The 23,124-nt window shown below is 38.5% G+C and overlaps 1 protein-coding gene across 1 annotated transcript in view; it reads left to right on the forward strand.

Moving 5' to 3' along the window:
• The window catches only part of cep78 (centrosomal protein 78), a 117,912-nt gene that overhangs the window by 32,136 nt on the left and 62,652 nt on the right, over positions 1 to 23,124 (forward strand). The window contains exons 8-10 of the mRNA XM_063068786.1: positions 1,393 to 1,506; positions 15,223 to 15,287; positions 22,103 to 22,211. Coding sequence (XP_062924856.1) covers positions 1,393 to 1,506; positions 15,223 to 15,287; positions 22,103 to 22,211 — 288 coding nt within the window. The remainder of the gene's footprint in view (positions 1 to 1,392; positions 1,507 to 15,222; positions 15,288 to 22,102; positions 22,212 to 23,124) is intronic.

Genomic DNA, 23,124 nt, shown 5'->3' on the forward strand with positions numbered 1-23,124 from the left:
ACCACTTCCCTACTAACATGCATTTCCCTCAGCTCCTCCATCTCTCTAGACCCTTGGTCCCCTACTATTTCCGGAAGATTATTTATGTCCTCCTTAGTGAAGACAGAACCAAAGTAGTTATTCAATTGGTCTGCCATGTTCTTGTTCCCCATAATCAGTTCACCTGTTTCTGTCTGTAGGGGACCTACATTTGTCTTAACCAATCTTTTTCTTTTCGCATATCACATATAAGTGCAGAACCATCAAATGGTTCTTAAATGTCATCCCTTTCATTCCAGGATCATTCTTATAAACCTCCCCTGGACCCAATCAAATACCAGTATGTCCTTTTGTAGACCCAGAACTGCTCACAATACTCTACATGTGGTCTGACCAACACTTTATAAATCATCCTTTTATATTCTAGTCCTCTGGAAATGAACGCGAACATTGCATTTGCCTTCCTTACTACCAACTCAACCTGCAAGCTAACCTTTAGGGAAATGTGCACTAGGACTCCCAAGTTGTTTTTTATTAATTCATATGGATTAATTGAGCAAGCCCGCACAGAAGCACGAATGGGGAGAGGCCCTCCGTTGGTCAGAGTTGATTCGGAGAGCAAGCTGTTGCCCACACAGTACGCTCTCCTTCTCCACACAGCTGAGGAATGGCAGAGACCAATACAGATTGAAACCATTGGTGTTGTAGGAGTTGTCAGTCAGTGTCAAACTCAATGTCACACTGCCTTAGGGATTCCAGCTGCAGATTTTTCCTAAAGATTTTTTCCTGAAGCCTTCCCCATGAGTCGGTATAGCCGCAAGGCACAGAGGTTTGAGATAGATGAGCTGCCAACCATGGCTGATGAGCCTCATATGTACAAAGCGATTGGATTTAAAGTGCCAGTAACCTGCCTTTGCCCCTTCTGTCAGTAACGGTATTGCCAGGCTTAGTAGCTAAGCCGCACGTCAAGGCCAGAAGCTGGACCTGGTTGTCAGAGGCTATTTGAGACAAATGCCATTGAGAGCATTTAATAGGTAGTGGGAGCTTATCCCCACTACTTTCCCTGGCTTTGAGAACCTTAAGGAGCCACAAATGGTAAAGCATGAAAATAATTGTGTTGAAAGGAAGGGAATGGAGGATCAAAAAAGAAAAGAATGTTTATCTGTTGTGCATTTTATAATCTCAAGATATTCTTAAATACCTCCGTCTATAAGTTATTTTTTTGAAATATAATCACTATTATAATGTGGTTCAAGGGTGGAAACTGACCTGGTTGGGCAATAAGAAGTTTTTGGCTTGCCTGCCTGGAGCATTTGCTGTATATACTACACAAAGATTACCTTTGGTGGAATTAATGAGCACTTCACATCTGACATGAAATTCATATATTGGTGTGTTTTATTTTAATTACAGCACTTGATTTACAGCAGTGTGGCATTTCCAATGAAGGAGCCAAAGCTTTGCTCAATAGCTTACAGTCTAGTACGACGTTAATTGTTTTGGATGTTCGAAAAAACCCATTAATCGGTGAGTTTAATATTAGGAATTAATTTACTTATGCCTTTTTTGGGGAAAAGTTAATTTTAATATTTTGGTGAACCTCAGTGGCCTGCTGCTATTGGCCATTGAGCGATAAGGCAACATAATATTTAAAAAGTTTCTGCTAATTTTTTTAGTTTGTGCTATGCTTTTCTATGAAGAATTTGATATATTTTACCTTATTTGTAATTTTACTGTAGTCTAGGATCTACAGTGATTTTTATTTATTTTAAATATCCCTAAAAAACTTGGTAACAATAAGGGATTCTTCAAATGCTGGAAATCATGAGGAAAACACGCAGAGTGCTGGAAGAACTCAGCAGGTTTGGCAGCATCTTTGAAAAGGAGTAAACAGTGTTTTAGGCCAAGATCCTTCATCAGTATTGGAAAGGAAAGGGGTATAAGAAGGTGGGGAGAGGGAAGGAGTACAATCCGGTAGATGATAGGTAAAGCCAGGTGAGGGGGAAGGTGGGTGTGTGGGGGAGGAGGGATGAATTAAGAAGCTGGGAGGTGATTAGTAGATGAAGGAATTTGATAGAAGAAAGTGGACCTTAGGAGAAAGGGAAGGAAAATGGGCAATAGATGAGATGTGATGGGCAGGTGAGAAGACGAGTTAAGAGGAGAGCCAGAATAGGGAATGGAAAAAGAGGAGGGGGAGAAATTATTGGAGGTTAGAGAAATCAGTGTTCACGCCATTAGGTTGCAGGTTAACCAGGCAGATTATGAGGTATTGCTCCTTCAACTTATGTGTGGCCTCAATGTGGCAATAGAGGATGCCATGGGCTGATGTGCCAGAATGGGATCACTTGGTAAATTTTGAGGTTTTTACTCATACAGACTGATATGAGACTGTTTTCTCTAACTAGCCAATAAATCCTGTGAACCAAAAGTTATACCAGTTTGGTTTTGTGCCAGTTGTGAAACATCTTACATTTTTTTCCCAAATACTTTGTACTCAACTAAACAGAAGGTCCCATGGGAGGAGGGATGGGAAGAGGCCCACAAGAGAAAGGCCTTGAAGTACTAGCCCTTAGTGCAGGTGTGTAAAGACAAGGGATGGCAGGAATGGTTGTTCCTTGTGGAGATCAGCTGCAGAGGTTTCCCAGCCAAATCAGCATGGTGGTTGTTGTCAGATCTGGGCCTGGGCGAAAGGAGCAAAAAACAAGCAACTGGTAGGATGGTGGAAGAGGCAGAACGAGCCTTTTGTTGGATTTGGAGTAGGCGAGAGCAGGGGAGCTGGAAGCCAGGAGCAGATGGGCAGTGATTTGGCCACCACTGCCGGTCCACCAACTGGAGAGTGTCATGGTTAAGGGTCGAAATACTCTGTGAAGGTTGGGAACCACCTAATGATACCTGCTGCTGGCTGAAGGCTACGGTTACCTTATAAGGTAACTGGAAAATGCACCCTAACAGGTGTATGTAACAAGCAATAGTTGGTAGGGCACAGTACTTCTGGACTGTACAATTCAAGGTGAAAGTACAATCTACAGTATTATGAAATAGTAGATAAGCAGTGTGGCAATGAATTATTAAACCTTTTCTCATATTTAATATTTTCCAAAATCTAATTAAATCGTTATGTGAAGATTGTTGGATCTCACAGTTCAGAAATCTTCAGCTGATGAATTCATTGTAGCCACTACGCTGCTGCTGTTTTTCTTCACTGCTTTTTAAAAAAGTTGTTCTTTGGATGAGGGGAATGTTAACAGCTGAACTTTATGTTTTCTTTCCTCAAGCTATGTTGGTTGTATGGTTTTGGTTCTGCAACAATAATATCTGATAGGAAATTCCAGAGATTTGATTGAACTTCGAAGAAACGATGTGTAACCAAGTAGTCCTCTACTTGGAGCTAACTTAAATTCCCATAATTGATGTACAATATTTTTATTTTTCCTCTGTTCTGGTTTGGTTTGCATTGCTGGAAATAACTAAACACATCTCCCTGACAGGCTGATGCACAGGTAGCACTTGAACACCAATGTTGCATGAATGGCCTTGTGGGTTTCACCTGCACCATAAGACCATAATGGAGCCAATTTGCATGGATTTACGCCCACTGGTCTGTGCCAGGTTAAATCCATTAAAATAAATTAGTGAATAGCTTTTGGGATGAGGGCGGGTCCCTTGATATAATTGAATTAAACATTTTAAAATGTTTTTAAATGTGTCTATGTTCATTAACTCAAATGTTTTTAATTGTGTTTAACTGTTAAATGCAGTTTAACCTGCAGTTAAAGCTGTTCTGTTGGGCAATTTGGCCTTACGAAGTGCTCAGGATCAGGGTTTAATATCACTGGCAAATGTCGTGAAATATGTTGTTTTTGCTGTATTTGCTGATGTGCTCTTCTCCTGTTCTCCCCCCAGCCTGTCATGTTTCCCCCACCCTAGAATGATTTTTGAGTGCTTTCGTGACATATTCAAATTGATTTTAGTTGTCTGTAAAAACATCCCTTGTTTTTTTACTGAGATAGCATGTTTTTTCCTATCCTGATTATATTTTTTTGGTAGCATCTCTTGTGTACTATCGTTGCCTCATTTACCTTCATTTTTTATTTTTTCCTGTTTTGTTTTTGTAATTTAGCAGCAAGAATTTCCGAATGAAGGAATGATGACCAATGCCTAATTAAAAAATTCTATCCATGAGCTAGTATAAATTAGACATTTTTAGAATGTGCAAATATTCATTCTAAATGTTGAAGGAGATGATAAAATTAAATTCAATATTTTTAAATGATGCCAATAAAAATATTAAGAATTTAATAATAGAATAGTTGACATATTTTAAGATATAAATTGTTATTAAGTATTTCATGTAAAAAAAATTTCATTTTAAAGAATTTTGTTCATTAATGGTGACCTCATTAGTGGGAACTGTTAATAATCGTACCCCTATTATAATAATCATGTAATAAGTTTTCTGTGAACTTTTAAATGCACCTGAGTAAGTTTTTCTTCTGCTTAATAGTCCTGCAATTAGATACTTCATGGGAGTTGCGATCAAAAGTGTTCTAGAACATATTAAAGGTTTATTCACTCTAGAATGCACTTACTAATGGCCTGCTTTTGAATTTGAAGCAAGATCAGAGAATTCTTTACTGATTTATTTTCTGAACTGCTGAGGTTCACAGTTCACATTGCATAATTTGTGGCAATAGTTTGTTGGTTTGTGTGTATCATCGCAGACATTGCCTTTTATTTTTGCTTTGGAACTGTTTCTGAGTTTGATTTGTGTTTGAAGGTCCTGTTATGTTTCAATAGCAGCTAAGTAAGTGGACTTCAAACTCAATTCAATGATCACAGTGCCATCTGATGGGGAAATTAAGAATTTCATTGAAATGTCACAGCTTAGGACAAATATTGCCATTACAATTTTTCACATCGTGGGACCAGTAAGCAGAAGAAAAACTTAGGTGCATATAAATGTTCACTGAGAACTTATTATATGATTAATATTTAAAATGGGAGTACAGGTGTCCCCCGCTTTTCGAACGTTCGCTTTCTGAAACCTCACTGTTACGAAAGACCTACATTAGTACCCTGTTTTCGCTTTCAGAAGGTGTTTTCACTGTTAAAAATCAGCGCGCGATAAAAGGCAGCATGCGCCCTGAGCAGCCGTTCTCCCCGGATTCGGAACGGCATTGCTTAAACACGAGCCTGCGAGCAGCCGTTTGCAAGATGAGTTCTATGGTATCGGAAAAGCCTGAAAGAGCTCGTAAGGGTTTTACACTTAGCGTAAAACTAGACATAATTAAGCATTTCGATCGTGGTGAACAAAGCAAGGACAAAGTGAGTTTGGCTTGTGGAAGCTGATGAACATGATGTTGAAGAGGTTTTGGCATCCCATGACCAAGAACTGACAGATGAAGAGCTGATGCAATTGGAAGAAAAAAGGATAACAATCGAAACCGAATGAGTAATGATAAAGTACGACTTTAATTTTGAAAGGGTACGTCGGTTTAGGGCATATTTGCAGGATGGTTTGAGTCCTTACAAAGAACTGTGTGACACAAAAATGCGCGACGCTCAGCGGTCAAGCAAGCCTTCCACATCAGCCACAGCAGATGACGAACCTCGACCTTTGACATTGAGGCGAGCAGTCATAGGAGAAGATGAGCTGCCTGCTCTAATGGAAATAGACGGTGATGAGATGACACCCCAGTGTCCCACCACCCCAACCCCCAGGCTACGGACAGATACCGATTCGTGGAGAATTCAACGGTAGCCGGGAGGCACACAGCACATCTTTAAGAAAAAAGCCAAAATAAACATGCTAATTAATTAGGTGCCGCTGACACGTAATTGTCGGCCCAGATCAGAGATGACGCAATCCGAAATTGGTACTGATCTGGGCCGACAATTATGTGCCAGGCGGCACCTAATTAATTAGCATGTTTGTTTTGGCTTTTTTCTTGAAGGTGTGCTGTGTGCCTCCTGGCTACCGCTGTACCACTGCGTGCCTCACGGCAATGTATCGGTCAGCGGCCTGGAGGGTGGGGGCCACTGCACCACCCAACCTGTGATGACTCAGTCTAACACACCATCATCTGTGTGCTCGGTGCTGTCTTCCTGATTCCGTTAAGTGATACTACACTGTACATACTTTATTTCTACTTTATATAGGCTGTTTATTTTTACATGTTATTTGGTATGATTTGGCAGCTTCATAGCTTAAAGGTTGCTGGAGAGTGCTTACACCGTGTTTTTGCCGACGGCGCTTACATGAGATTTTCGCTACGGAGAACAGTTCAGTAATGATTGTGGAAAAGTATTTCTACTTTATATAGGCTGTGTATTTATCATATCATTCCTGCTTTTACTATATGTTACTGTTATTTTAGGTTTTATGTGTTATTTGACATGATTTGGTAGGTCAGTTTTGGGTCTGCGAACGCTCACAAAATTTTCCCATATAAATAAATGGTAATTGCTTCTTCGCTTTAGGACATTTCGGCTTACGAACTATTTCATAGGAACGCTCTACCTTCGGATGGCGGGGGAAACCTGTACCGTTATAAACAGTTTCTACTACTGATGTCACTAACAAACACAATCCTTGAAAATGAAAAATTTTCCATGAAATACTTAACGCTTTTTTTTACTATGTAAGCACTATCAAATTCACGATTTCCACCTATGTACAAAGAAGTGTGGAGGGTCAAAAACTGTTTCTGATGATCTGATTCCGATTCCTAACCATTCGCCCATATCAGTAACTCCTCTCCACAGCCTCTCAGCACCCATCTCCACCACTTTATGCTTATACTCCACACCTTACACCTACACTGACAATCACTGTCCTGTTGTGTTTTTGTGTGCTCCGTTGCCACCTAGAAGAATTTCTCTTGCTAGGAGATGACCTACAAAGCTGCAGTAAAACTCTGGTGATCCACTGTCCATTTGTTTTGGAAAATCTAATGGGTCAGGATCTTGCTCTTTGGGTGCTGATTTCTACTCTCCTTTTAAGCTTTCTCGGTCCCCGCTTCCCAGGCTTGCTTTGACAGACATATTCCTGCTTCTCACTCTTCCTTGAATGTAATGAATTTGCTGGAAATTTTAATGTGGAAGATATTTTTTTTAATGGAATCAAAATCTTTTCAGAGTATTATTTGGAATAACATGCAATAGCTGTAGAAATCTGCTTGATAAGTACGATCAACTTCTCGAGTGTGTTAGTTATTGGAGTTTTGCTGAACATATGCTATGCAGTTACCTTGTGGACTCATTGCTATTTTAATGCTGTAATCACCATCGAGAGAAATGTTTTAGATCATTTGTTGAAACTGGAGGGGAAAAAAAACTGTTTTCATTCCCCCTAAATATTGCTGGATGCTGGAATATTTTTGTTATATGCTCAGTGGTGTTGAAATTGTAAGTGCAGATTCAACCACTAATTTTAGTATAGCTATTAGGCCATCATAATGTAGATTATACATGTGACACTAATGGCATTACTTGTAGAGTATATAATTAGTGTGATTAGCTGTCTCTATTAGAACTCCTTAAAGATAAGTGATGACTTCTGATTGTTACAGAGGAAGAAAATTGATGGCAGCTTTTCTTTGCTAAAAGCATTTGGCTGCTGTACTTAAAATTTGCCTCCTCTCTCCATGTTCTCCTTATTCATTGTTAGAATTGTGGTGTAAATGGCCACTTGGCATATTGTATCTGCGCTAACAATTTAGTAGAGTTTTACTTTTAGTTAAATACCCATTGTTTCCCTCATGGCCAAATAAATATTTTCTCTTGGGCATTTATCCAGTTTTCTGTGGAAGTATTGTTGGTGCTGTCTCCTTCAATCCTTTTGGTCAGTGCATTCCAGATTTTAATAACTTGCTTTAAATACCCCTTTAAATACTTTATATTTATCATGACTTCTTTTTGTCCTTTTATCTGAATTTGTAAGGACAATGATTCCATGTGTCTGGAAAAAACTTATTTTCAACCCCTTTGAAGATTTTCATGTATATACATGTTCAGTGTTAATCACGCATTATCCCTACCAACATAAAAAAACTGTATTTATCGCCATTTGAATTTCATCTGTCATTTGTAGCTACTTTAACTATTCTGTCATTGTATATCAAAATCTACTCATTTTCCTTGCTCTTTACTTTTCAAGTTTTATGTTCACTTACATACTTTTAAAATGATCTCCCTTAACCAATCATCAGATATTGGTCCCAACATCTTTCCAGTGGGAGTAGCAGTATATACTTCCCTCCAGTATGGGAGAGAAAAATACAATTTGTCAAGGTCTTTCTTTATACAAGGTATTTTTGTTGTTCATGTTATCTTTGTCCCTTAACTGTGTTTTCATTTTGTCTATATTTTATTATGTGATACCTTTTGAATGTATAGATTCAGAGAGGATTGAGGAATTCAACCAGGCTTATCACAGTTTTGTTCTGAGATACCACCCTTCCCACAAGCCCAAGCTGCCTAATTACACCCATGTGACCAATGAATTACTAAACTGTATATTTTTGGAATGCAGGAGGAAATTGGAGCACACGGAAGAAACCCATGCAGTCACCGGGAGTACATATAAACTCTTTACAGTGGGAATTGAACCCATGTTGCTGGCTTGTAACAGTCTTTTGCTAACGTCTGTGTGAACATGCCACCCAGTTACAGTGGCATGTTCATTAGCAGTGAAACCTTTCCCAGGGTGTTACATGCTTTTGGTGTGATCTTTGCAGGATGCCCACTCTAGGGAGAGTAGCAATAGTACTGTATTTCCTCCTTTTGTAGACAATGTCTTGTACTGTGGACTGATTAACACTCAGGTCTTTAGAAATATGTTTATAGCCTTTTCCAGCTTCATACATCTCTACAATTCTGCTTCTTAGGTCCTTTGAAAGTTGTTTTGATCAAGGCATGGTGCATATAAACAGATCTTCCTTGAGAAGAGCAGGCTCTGTCAGTAATCTGACTTTGTGTGACTTTTTTATAGGGCAGGGCACCTGTACAACACACACCTCTAATCTCATCTCATTGATTAGAACACCTGACTCCAAATAGCTTTTGAAGAAGTCTTTACTCAGAGGTTCACATACTTTTTCCAACAAGTACATATAATATTGGATCATTTTTCTCAATAAGTGAATAAGTATGAAGTTTTTTGTGTTATTTAATTTGGTTCTCCTTATCTAGTTTTCAGACATGTCAAGATCCGATCACATTTTAGGTGGTATTTATGCAGAAATAGAGAAAATTCTACACGGTTCACAAACTTTCTAGCACCACTGTATTTCCGTTCATAAATCCATCATCTCTTTAATTTTCTGCCAATACTTTTGTAAATGTCAACTAATTCTGACAGTTCGTTGTTTTTTTTATTGTGGAGAAAGACATTCAGAGTTCAGAATGCTGGCTCGAAGGGCCGAATGGCCTACTCTTGCACCTGTTGTTTATTGTCTAATGAGGAAAGTAAATGGGAAGATCTTGGGGCTATTCCACATTATAACAGGGGGTGCTGAATGTCTGAAAACATGTGAAATAGTCAAATCTCCAGGGCATATCCAAGAATATTGTGGGAGGCTAGAGACCAAATTGTGATAATCCTGGCTGAGATAGCTACGTCATTGTTAAGCATGGGTGAGGTGCCATTAGACTAGAGGGCAGCAGAGGTCCCTTTATTGAAAACCGTAACACATAGGAGCAAAATTAGGCCATTAATCCCAATAAGTCTGCTCTGCCATTTGTTCACAGACCTATCAATGTCCTCTATAAATACACCCAATTACTTGGCCTCCACAGCTGTCTGTGGCATTGAATTCCACCGATTCACCACCCTCTGACCAAGAAATTACTCCTCATATCTATCCAAAGAGGCATTCTTGTACTCTGAGCCTGTGCCTTTTTGTCCGAGACTGTCCACTATTAGAAACCTCCTCTCTGATGCCGTCTCTACCTAGGCCTTTCAATATTCAAAAGGTTTCAATGAGATCCTTATTCTTCTAAACTGTAGTGAGTATGGGCCCAGAGCAATTAAACTCCTTGTACATTAACCCTTGCATTCCCAGCATCCTTCTCATAAAAGTACTCTTGACCCTGTCCAATGCCAGCACAACATTTCTTAGACAAGACAGCAGAAAGTGCTCACAGTACTGTCATTGTGGTCTGACAAATGCTTTGTTGGTCCAGACTTGAGTGGAACAGCAACAAGAAGGGTCAGAGTCATCTTTACTTCCTAAGGAGAATGAGGTCCTTTGGAGTATGTAGGGTTCTTGTTCACATGTTCTACCAGTCTGTCGTCACCAGTGCAATCTACTATGTAGTGGTGTGCTGGGGCAATGGCATCAACATGGGTGATGCCAGCAGGCTCAATAAACTGATTAGAAAGGCTGGCTCTGTTATCCGAGTCAAACTGGACACACTGGAGGCTGTGGTAGAACAAAGGACCCTATAGAAAATCCTGGCAATTCTGGATAATGTTTCTCACCCTTTGTGTGTCACCTTGGCTGAACAGAGAAGCACTTTTAGTAATAGACTAAGACAACTGCGCTACTCTAAAGAGCGCTCTATGAGGTCATTCTTGTCCTCGGCCATTAGGCTTTACAATGAGTCAACCTATAGCTGGGGAAGTAATGACCTCTTCCTGTTAGACTGTTTGAGGTAATTTAAAAAAAATTATTTCTTGCTTCTCTTCTACTATTTGTATATCTGTGCACTTATAATGCTATTGTGACACTAATTTCCCTTGGGATCAATGAAGTATCTATCTATATAGCCTCAGCATTACATCCTTTTTATATTCTAGTACTCTCAAAATGAATGCTTAAATTCCATTTGCCTTCCTTATTTACCCATTCAACCAGCAAAGTTAACCTTTAGGGAATCCTGCACTAGGACTCCCAAGTCCCTTTGCACCTGATTTCTGAATTTGCTCCCCATTTAGAATAGAAAATAGTTTGTGCCTTTAATTTTTTTGTCTCAGTGTGTGACCCTGCACTTCGTTATACTGTATTCCCATTGTAATGTGTAGACTTCCTGCTTCTTCCAACACTACCTGCTCCTCCACCTTTCTTTGTATTGTCTGCAAATTTGGCTACAAACCCATCAATTCCATCATCCAGATTATTAACATATTCATCCTGCTTCTTTTCAAATCACATCGACCCCTGCAGAATATCACTAGTCACTGGTACCCAACTAGGAAAGGCCCCTTTATTACCACTGTTTGCCTCCTGCCAGTCAGTCAGCCAGTCTGTCCATGCTACGGTTTGAGTACCTCTTAACTTAATTTTCAAAATCCAATAACCTCTGAAATCCAAATTTATTTTGAACAATGGCGTGACATCACAAATAGAAAATTCCACAAACCACTGGGAAGGTTACCAGATGACATGCAGGTTTTTGCACACCGTAGACAGGTGACCTCACATACATAATGAACAGGAGTCGATGGAAAATGGGAAAACTGAATAAAGTGAAAAATTAAGATCTCAGTCATGTGTTGAAAGAATGGATTCATTGTCGTCAGAGTTAATGTGCTGCTTAACAGTACGCTGATCATTAAACAAAAATCTATCATGACTAACTGAAAATTGCAGGTAATTTGAATATTCAACAGGCTGGTTGCAGAAATTTTAAAAAAGACATGGCATTCAATTTTTAAAAATTTAAAACATTTTGAAGAAAAAGCTGCTGATCACAAAGCTGCAGAGAAATTTATTGAGCTTGTGAAGATTGTCGCTGATGAAAATCTTAACACCAGAACAAGTCTACAATGCTGATTATTTTTACATCTAAAGAAACCTAAATAAAAATGAAATACAAATATGGTGTACTGTAACTTTTTAATCACAACATGCGTCATAGGTGGAGAATAAAAGCCTGCTGTTGTTGTTATTCAACAGCTAATTTAGGTATTTTTCCCAATGCTTCTTTTGTTACTTTGCACACATTATATTCTCATTATATTAATGGTATGTCATAATTTTTACTGTGGGACAATGACTGGGTGAATTTAGTCGGAAATGATGGCAATCCCAAACTATCTCATATAAACCAAAATCCGAAACACTTCCAGCCCCAAGCATTTTAGATAAAGGGTTCTCAACCTGTATTATCTTTTCTGTAATAACAATCGATTCTTGTTTAGCAGTCTTGTGTGCTACCTTGTCAAAGGCCTTTTGAAAATCTAAGTAAACAATATCCACTGACTCTGTTTATCCTGCCTGTTATTTCTTCAAAGAATTCCAATAGATTAAGCAAGATTTCCCCTTAAGGAAACTATGCTGACTTAGGCCTGTTTTGTCATGTGCTTCGAAGTACCACAAAACCTCATCCTTAATAATACACTTTAACATCTTGGCAACTTCTGACATCAGGCAAACTGGCCTATAATTTCCTATCTTTTATTTCCCTCCCTTATTAAAGAGTGGTATGACATCTGTAATTTTCCAATCCTCTCAAGCCATTCCAGAAACTGAAATGGGTGTAGAAGACAATGAAAACAGTTTTCAAAAATTCCATTGTATTCTTGATTAGCTGGGTAGGTGGGTCAAGGAATGGCAAATAGAGTTTAATTCAAATAAGTATGAGGTGTTGCATTTTCTTAAAGTCAAATCCAGGTAGGACTGTTACAATGAGAAGCAGGGCCCTGGTAAGTGTTGTAGAGCAGATGGACCTTGGGTTCCCTGAAAGTGGTCACAGGTAGACAGTGTTGCACAGGTAGTTAGGGCATTGATCATAAAAGTTGGGAGGTCATGGTGCAATTGTACAGGTCATTTGTGAGGCTGCACTTAGTGTATTGTGTTCCCTGCTATAGGAAAGATATTACTGAACTGGAAACAATACAAAATAGATTTACAAGGATGCTGCGAGCACCTGAGGAACTGAGTTACAGGGAGAGGTTGGACAGGATAGGTCTTTAGTCCTTTGAGTAGTGAAGACTGAAAAATAATTGTACTGAAGTGTATACAATCATGAGGGGGAACTGGGGTGAGCAGTCTTTTTCTACTGTTGGGAAATCAAGAATTAGAAGACATACGTTCAAGGTGAGAGGAAGATTTAATAGCAAACTGAGGGGCAACCTTTTACACAACAGCTGTATGTGGAATGAGCTGTCACAGGATTGGTTTAGGCAGCTAAGACAACTTTTAAAAGACAGTTGGGCATGCACGTCAATTGGATTAGAAGGTCAAAGGACAAACACTGGCAAATGAGATGAGCTTGAATGGAGCATCTTCGTTGGCCTGGACTACTTGAGTTGAAGGACCTGGTAAGCTGACTGATAAACACTAAGAAAGTATTAGTACAACTAATATTTATGAAGCCCTAGCAACACACACACACAATGCTGTAGGAACTCAGCAGGCCAGGCAGCATTTATGAAAAAAGAGTACAGTCGACATTTCAGGCCGGAACCCTTCATCAGGACTAAGTCTTGCTTGGATTTCCAGCATCTGCAGATTTTCTCTTGTTTGTTTCTGAAGCCCTGTGGGGCTAATAGAAAATTGTAATTATTAAACATTGGAAGTGTTTATTTGATTTTCTTCTTGTGTTTGCACCTAATTGGATGTTAAAATGAATTTCTGAAATCTTTGGAAAGCATCTGAAATTCCAGTGTGCTTAAGTGTAAGGGTAGAGTAAAATATTGGATAGGCTTGGTACCAACCTGAATAATATAAGACCATAAGACATAGGAGCAGAAATGGGCCATTTGGCCCATCGAGTCTGCTCCACCATTCAATAATGGCTGATCCTTTTTCCTCTCCTCAGCCCCACTCCCTGGCCTTCTCCCCATAACCTTTCATGCTATGTCCAATCAGGAACCTATCAAGCTCTGCCTTAAATACACCCAAAGACCCGGTCTCCACAGCTGCCTGTGGTAACAAGTTCCACAAATTCACCACCATCTGGCTAAATGTGGGAGAATGGATCTGGGAGAAAAGGCAGAAATGAATACTGGGTCTTTGGAAAAGAGATGAAGAGAACGACTTCTCTTAATTCTAATTTGTTAGTTTTCTCCCATTCTTAAACTTGAATAGATTGCTTAAACTCTTTCAAATATCTTGTTTGGCAGCTGATGGTGCTAACTGTTTCTGAAAGCGTGTATCACCAAGCTCGAGAACAACATCTGCTGTCAATGAGACTAGAGATTGCATGATAAGATGAACCCTTTTCAACTTTACAATCTGCCTCATCGTGGTCTTGTACCTTATTAACTGTCTGCACTGCACTTTTTCTGTAACTGTAACTCGTTATTTTGTATTTGCTTTTCCAATGCACTATTATGCAATGAGCTATGTGGCTGGAGTGCAAAACGTAGCTTTGCTCTGATACATGTGACAATAATCAACCAATTTAATTATTGGAAGTTACATGCTCTGATGTAATCTGATCTAAAGTTGCAAGCAGAACAACTTACTGAACCTCTGAGATTGCTTTTTACCAATGGTTACCCTACTCTATCAGCATGTTCAGTGCTAAATTCCTGACTGTTCCATTGTGTGCTCAGCACTTAAAACATTTGAAAGTTACAGAACATAGTATGTCCAAGGCGGTGGCTATAGGTTATTCATTCTCCATGTCATTTGGAACCTTCCAGCCATTCTGACTCTTCTGCACACTGACTGCCTTGTGTTTTTGTCCAGTGTGCCCTTTTCCAAGATTAAGATTGATGCAAAGGGAATATGAACGGCAATAAATTTAGAAACCCAATGCATGGCAAATAAATTAAAGTTGCATTGTGCTGACAGAACTTCAGATGGTAAGCTTGATCACACGGGAGGATAATTATCTTAAATCATTGTAAACAATATTCTCAAATATTTGACCCCTGTATTATTTTGAACATAAAACTGCTATTATATTGAGGACATGTCTATGTAATAGCACACAGCAGGAGTTCCCTATTTGTCCCGACTACAAAGGTTAATTGTTCTAGGTTCTATAAGTTTAATAAGTTGTACAATTAGACTGATAAGAGGTCCAAACTAATTTTGTGATGATCTTTTTTTAAATTAAGGTCAGGAGAGAGATAATTAAGTCTATTTGTTTAAATAAATTCAAACCAAGTCTTGAAGGCAAGTGAACAGTATATTAACCCACTTCATTACCTGGTCAATGAAGAAACTGATTTCTATGTTTAAGAGAAAAACTACTGTGAAAATTTGCTTATATGAACCTTTGATTAATGTGTAAATTTTGTAAGCTTCATGTAACTGTCATTAATCCCTTTTTTAATCCTTCTAGATCGGTCCTTAATAAAATCCATTATTGAAAGAATAATGCTGAATGGAAATGGAACGAACTCAGAGGTAACATTTTTGCCCAAAATAAATCTAACATTAACGCTATACAGTGCAGAACTGCATTATGATGGCTAACTATGCATCATCATTACAACTGCATTATCTTTGAGCGTTACTCAGTATATAAGACCATGCATGTAGTGGTTGAACAGCACTCTGAAATGATTGTAAAACTAAACCAGAAAGTTTCGCATTGATTGTTTAAAAGTTGTAGAAGCAAAAGATTGATTCAGGAATGAGATGGAAATGAGTATTCTCTCTTGCTGCTTTCATTATTAAATTTAAAGTTTCTGTCTAATTTGTCTTCATTGTCTCACTTCTGTTATTCATGCACAAGTTAGTGATGAATGATAGTTATGGTTCAGATCACAGTCTTCCCACTAATCCCTTAGAAATTGTGCTTCTTCACTAATTCAGGGGTTACTGTATTTTGCGAGAATTGTTCCTCATTACTTCATTGCTCCCTGTCAAGGCTCTAATTTAAGCCTCGTTTGTCCCTTGACCATATTAGGTCCATGTCAGATCATGCACTCCTTTGTCCAAGGGTTTCAAATCTACTTTGTCTGCTTTGTGTTACTGCCTGTGCTCAGGCCTTCATTTTATTGTTTAGTACGTTGTCCTACTTGCAAATTCTGTAATAAAATTGTTAGTAGAATGAGCATCTTAAGGTCAGAGGAAGGAAAGGGAAATGGTGATAGTTTAATACGAGCAAAAACTGCAAGTACATTTGAGATGGGAAGTGGATGAAGATGTGTTTAAGTTGAGTGAATGGATTTTGAGTGCAGGAAATAGCACTTTGAGACATCTGATGCCCAGTTAGTTGATGAAAGTATGGTTGGATGATGAAATATATGAGTAAGGATATATAATTAAGAGCATTTAGACATGTCAGAATAGGATGGCACAATATGAAGATTTGTATTTATTTATTTATTTATTTTTATGTAAATATTGTATTAAAATTATAGGTATTTTAATTTTTTGGTTCTTAAAATTACTTTGTACTTAATTTTTTGCTCTTAAAATAGAGATGTGTTGATTAGTTTAATTTTCTTGGCAGAATTAGTGGAAGGAAGAATGTGTAACAAAAGAATAAAATATTGTGGGCAAGCCCCATAGTATACAGTGCCAATAGAAAGTATTCACCCCTCCCCCACAGAAGTTTTCATATTTTATTGTTTTACAACATTTAGACCATAAGACAAAGGAGCAGAAGCCGGCCATTCAGCCCATCGAGTCTGCTCCGCCGTTTTATCATGAGCTGATCCATTCTCCCATTTAGTCCCACTCCCCCGCCTTCTCACCATAACCTTTGATACCCTGGCTACTCAGATACCTATCAATCTCTGCCTTAAGTACACCCAATGACTTGGCCTCCACTGCTGCCTGTGGCATCAAATTCCATAGATTCTCCACCCTCTGACTAAAAAAATTTCTTTGCATTTCTGTTCTGAATGGGCGCCCTTCAATCCTTAAGTCATGCCCTCTCGTACTAGACTCCCCCATCATGGGAAACAACTTTGCCACATCCATTCTGTCCATGCCTTTCAACATTCGAAATGTTTCTATATAATTTGGCCTTTTTTGACATGAATTAACAGAGAGTCAAAGTGAAAACATCTCTACAAAGTAATCTAAATTCATTAGAAATATTAAAACACAAAATAATTAATTGCATAAATACTCACCCCCTTCAAGTCAGTAATTAGTCGATGCACCTTTAGCAGCAATTACAGCCTTGAGTCTGTGTGGGTGGGTCTCTATCAGCTTTGCACATCTGGACACTACAGTTTTTCCCCATTCTTCTTTACTGAACTGCTCAGGCTCTGTCAGATTGCACAGAGATCATAAGTGAACAGCCATTTTCAAGTCCAGCCACAAATTTTCAATTGGATTGAGGTCTGGACTTGGCAACTCCAGGACATTAACTTTGTTGTTTTTTTTAACCATTCCTGTGTAGCTTTGGGTTTATCCTTGGGGTCATTGTCTTGATGGAAAATAAATCTTCTCCCAAGTCAGAGTTCTCTTGCAGATTGCACCAGGTTTTCCTCCAGCATTTCCCTGTATTTTGCTGCATTCATTTTATCCCCTAGCTTCACAAGCCTACCAAGGCCTGCTGCAGTGAAACATCTCCACGGCATGATGCAACCACAATCATGCTTCACGGTAGGGATGGTGTGTGTTTGATGATGTGTGGTGGTTGGCTTACGCCAAACATAGCATTTAGCTTGATGGCCAAAACTCAATTTTGGTTTCATCAGACCAAAGAACCTTCTTCCAGCTGACTTCAGAGTCTCCAACATGCTTTCTGGCAAACACTAGATGAGATTTCATGAGTATTTTTTTCAACAGTGGCTTTCTGTTTGCCAGTCTCCCTTAAAGCTGTGACTGTTGTAGCACCTGGGCAACAGTTGTTGTATGCAAAGTCTCATCCATCTTAGCCATTGAAGCCTGTAACTCACCCAGAGTTGTCGTAGGTTTCTTGATGGCCTCCCTCATTAGTGCATTGGTCCCCCTCTTTGCACGGTCACTCAGATTTTGAGGCAGATTTACAGCTGTGCTACATTCTTTCTATTTTTTGATGATTGACTTAACTCTACTCCAGGGGATATTCAGTGACCTGGAAATTTTCTTGTGTTCATCTCCTGACCTGTGCTTTTCAATAACCTTTTTTGTGGAGTTGCTTGGAGTGTTCTTTTGTCTTCATGGTGTAGTTTTTGCCAAGATACTGACTCACCAGCAGCTGGACCTGTCTGTCTGTATCTTGTTTTACGGCGGTTGGCATCCAGCTTAATGGTGCATTACCGCCACCCTCTGCTCCAGAATGTGCACTAGACATACGTTCTAAATCCCTTCACCCAATCGCGCGCGCACACACAACACACACACACACACACACAAACCTACACTTCACCCTCCCATCTTTGACCATCCTAGTATCCTATTCCTGTTTATTCGTCATATTCTATAAAAAAAACCCTGTACCCCTTAAAAATGCTAAAAATACCCGGACTTGTGCTCTCTCACCCATGCCCAGCAACCCTTTTAATGTGAATTCCTGCATCCCCAACTCCCTTAATTTATTTCTTATCATCTCTCTCTGTATCCCATACTTCCTGCAACACGAAACTACATGTTCTACTGACTCCTCTTCCTGACATTCCTCACACAATCCTGTCTGGTGTTTCCCTATCATTTTCAATATTTTGTTTAATGCACAATGCCCCAGCCTTAACCTAGTCCACACAATTTCCTCTCTTCTGTTTCCATTACCTACCCTAGTAACTGCAACACTCTTTTGTATTTGATATAAATGCCTCCCTAGCAGCTGGACCTTCCAGATACAGGTGTATTTTTACTCTAATCAATTGAGACACCTTGACTGCACATGGTGATCTCCATTTAACTAAATGTGACTTCTAAAACCAATTGGCTGCACCAGTGATGATTTGGTGTGTCATATTAAAAGGGGGGTGGTGGTGGTGAATACTTACGCAATCAATTATTTTGTGTTTTATGTCTGTAACTCATTTAGATCACTTTGTAGAGATCTGTTTTCACTTTGACACTAGAAACTTTTTCTGTTGATGAGTGTCAAATAAGCCAAATTAAATCCATTGTTATTCAGTGTTTTAAAACAATAAAATATAAAAACTTTCAATGTGGTGAATACTTTTAATAGGCACTGTAGCAGGCAATCTCAGGATAAACGCAATAGGATTGATTATCTCTAACTACGTATGATGAACAGATAAAATCAGCAGTAAAGATTTACACAATATATCAGTTATACATTCCTGAATTTTGAAAACAATGCAGGCACCAAAGTATGTTAGTACTATAAGTTCATTGGTAATTTTTTAAGGAACAACCCAAGCTATTAAGAAATGTGTTTTATCCAAATTTTTCACACAAAGCAGAATCTTCATATCCTCATGTCAATGGGCAAGTATTTCTTCATTAAAGTTAGGAAGCTAGATGCATCTCCTTCTCCTCTGCACATCTTCAAAAACCGATGTTCTCTACAGTAACAACTTCATCTTAGTGGATGCATAAAATCCTGCCCTTCTTTGATGTGTAAAATCTAACAGTAATGCTGGGGCATGAATCGTAACTTTAAGAAACTTACAGCCTATTGTGACTATAATACCTCTGGAAAAAGAAGTACAGGTCCACAATCCCTTATCCAAAATCCTTGGGGACAGTTGCATTTCGGAATTCAGAATTTTTCGGATTTCAGACCCCACCCCCCATGATATTCAAAAACACGTATGCTCAAGTCCCTTATTTAATCTGTCTCAGTGTGGTGGACTTTAGGACCCGGTGGCGCTCCAAACCTACGCACATCCTCCTGTATACCTTAAATCATCTTTAGATTACTTATAATACCTAATACAATGTAAATGCAATGTAGATAGTTATACTGTATTTTTTAGGGAATAGTGACAAGAAAAAATTTTATTTCCAAAAAAAATTCAATAAAACATAAAAATATATAGCTTCAAACGAACCGAATCAAACACATGGTAAATGACTTATTGGAATAAATGTAGAACGTCACTGTCACTATAAAACTCAGTAACTTGTCTTTCTGTTTATTTAAATCATATACAGTGGTAGTTCCGACACTATTTTCTTCAGTAAGAAGCCGCACAGACACACCACAATTAAGCTTCGGCAATAACTCCACTTTCTGTGTTACTGATAATGATAGATGCTTCCTTCTCTTTTTCTCATTGTTACCCATAGGGGTATCTGCAGCTGTTTTTGACATTTTCACAGTGAAATTAAACACAAAGTCAACAGTGAATACAAAATATCAACGAACAGCAAATGCATGTGTAACCAGTACAAGCGCTGAGCCACAACTGACGTCTGGTGGCCTCTGCTAGTGCTGCCACGACACACCTGAGTGACGTCAGCTGTTGGCGAAAAAAACTTCGGTTTTCGGTGTTTTTTGGATTTCAGAGTTTTTTGGATTTCAGAATTTTGGATAAAGGAATGTGCACCTGTATTTGAATTTATAATTACACAATTTTTAAAAAAATTCTGAGAAAGCTGAAAATTTGAAATAAAAAAAACAAAACAGAAAATGCTGGTGATACTCATTTGGTGAAGCTGCAAATATGGAGTGAGGAATGTTTCATATTAATGACCCTTCATCAGAATAGCGTTTTGGATTGGAGTCTGACATTATGGACAGTGTAGGTCTCGAATGTGTCTGCAGAGCAAAGCAGGACTAAAATGAGAAATTTATTGGTAAATCTGTTGTAGAATTAGTCAAGTTATCACAACGATTTATACTCAACTATAACCCAGTGCTATCCATTAATAGGCCTGGCTGTATCGTACTCCAGTCTCTTCACTGTAACGTAACTGTAATATATTCTAGTCTTATGCAATGATATGAGCATGGTTTGAAGCAAGACCTTTATGCATTGGTATGTGGTATCTAGAGCTTAAGTTAGACAAAGAGCTGGTCGTAGACCTTGCCCTGAGGACAGAACTGCATGTTTTGCTGCTGATGCCAAGTACAGTCTTTATCGTAGTGCCAAGCATTAGCTGGACCCAGAGGATATTGTTAGCCCTGTGGACCTGTGTCCAGTTAATGGCCCAAGGACCATATTTAGGAAGGAGAGTAAAGTTTCTTTGTGGCTTCAGCTGCAGCCTTCTCAGCATTTTTCTAGTCATTGTATGATGCAGGGCTTCAGGTAAACATGTTCATGATGTCTCCAGAGTTTCAAAAGCTTCCTAACCTCCATTACTTTCCTGGTTATGTTTTAATCTATCTAGTCAAAAATAGGAAATTATCAATAATGGCTTCTCCTTCCACTTCTGCATCTTCACTGCAGTATTCAACAATCAAGCTCTATAATTTCCTTCAAAGCTCATTAGTCTTTCTAATATTATTTAAAATGGTCTTTTAAAATCAGCCTCTTTAACCAAACCTGAAATCATTCACTTACATATATGGATAGATGTCAATTTATTGAAAGTCCTATGTAATTTCTTTGGAAAATTTGCTGATTAAGGGCGCCTTTTATTGGCTTTCTTTGAAGTTTCCAGAATATTTTGAACTAGAAATCTTATTTAGAACATTAATGTGTCAGCTACTTGGGAAATGACAGATCAGTTTTTTTTCATGGTGAAATATGGTTATTTTTCTGTTCTGATTGTTAACCTTGTGCACTTTTCCAGAAGCACAACAAGTGAACTAAGGTTAAGGAGCTTAATGAAGTGAAATCAATTCAAATTGTTTTTCTTTTGATCTATGTTACTTCACTGTACATGGCCAGGTGAATGAGAGTAGGTCTATCAGAGGAGCAGAATTGTAGGGCTAGTGATGTTGCATGGATAAGGAAGTGTAAGGCAGTGAGGATAGATAAAAGGATGAGAACTTTCATTTGGTAGAATTTGTGGAACCAAGGAACAAGAAAATCAAGGGTAATGAATCAATATGACTTGAGTTAAAGTCATGCCTTTTAGAACATAGAACAAACATAGAACATAGAATAGTACAGCACAGTGTAGGCCCTTCGGCCCACAATGTTGTGCCGACCCTCAAACCCTGCCTCCCATATAAGCCCCCACCTTAGATTCCTCCATATACCTGCCTAGTAGTCTCTTAAACTTCACTAGTGTATCTGCCTCCACCACTGACTCAGGCAGTGCATTCCATGCCTTTTATACAATTTCTTTTTAAAAATGAATTTGCTCCAGCATTTTGTATTAGAGCTGTGCTTGTTGAATAGATGTTAACTTAGCGGTCACTAAATCATTTCATTGTGAATGTTACCTTTGTCTTATCTTTTGAAAACTAGTACAAATGGCTGAATCTAGCATCCTCCAGAGAACATGCTAAACAAAAGCAAAGAAGGAAAACTATAATGCTGGGACATGGTTTGAAAGGAAAAGCAACTATTCGTATAGGTAATTACTTTTATTTTCCAACTAAAATAGACATTTTTATTCCTCTCAGGAATTTTTGTAATGAAATATTGAAAATGTGTCATGTGAATGTAGTATTGGTTAAATGATTAATTTGTCAATTCACATTCACAATATCATGTAAAAATTGCACTATCATTTGTTTATTAAGGAATGCTTTGCTCCATAAAGTTTAAGAAGTTCAAAGTAAATTTATAATCTAAGTACATATACATCACCATATACAGTCCTGAGTTTCATTTTCTTGTGGACATACCCAGTAAAGCCAAGAAACATAATAGAATCAGTGATAGACTGCACCTGAAAGGATAGACAAACAGCCAATGTGCAAAAGACAACAAACTGTGCAAAAGGGAAAAAAAAGTTGTATTTTTACAAGCTTGATACAATTGAAGAATTTCAGCAAATATTGTTATTTGGTGTATTCAATTGTTACTAGTTTTAGTTTCTAATTGAAATGTCTGAATTCATATTAAATAGTTGACTTTTCAAATATTTATACAGTTCCATTTCAAAAATCATTTGCCTTGGCTCTAATAGGTCTTTCTAGAATCATAATCAGGTTTATTATCACTGTGGCCCTGGAGTCAAGAGATGGGGGAGATCTTAAATGGATTTTTTGCATCTGTACTTACTCAGGAGATGGACAGAGTCTATAGAAGTGAGGCGAAGCAGCAGCTAGGTCCTGAACGCCCTACAGTTTATAAAGGAAGGGGTGTATACTGTCTTGAGGCAAATCAGGGTGGACAAATGCCCAGGGCCTGACAAGATGTTCCCTCAGACCCAGTGGGAGGCAAATGCAGAAATTACGGGGTCCCTAGCAGAGATATTTAAATCATCCTTAGCAACAGGTGTGATACCAGGATTTGGGGGACAGCTAATGTTATTCTGCTCT

The sequence above is a fragment of the Mobula hypostoma genome, chromosome 16 (assembly GCF_963921235.1).
Source record: "Mobula hypostoma chromosome 16, sMobHyp1.1, whole genome shotgun sequence".
NCBI classification, from domain to species: Eukaryota; Metazoa; Chordata; class Chondrichthyes; order Myliobatiformes; family Myliobatidae; genus Mobula; species Mobula hypostoma.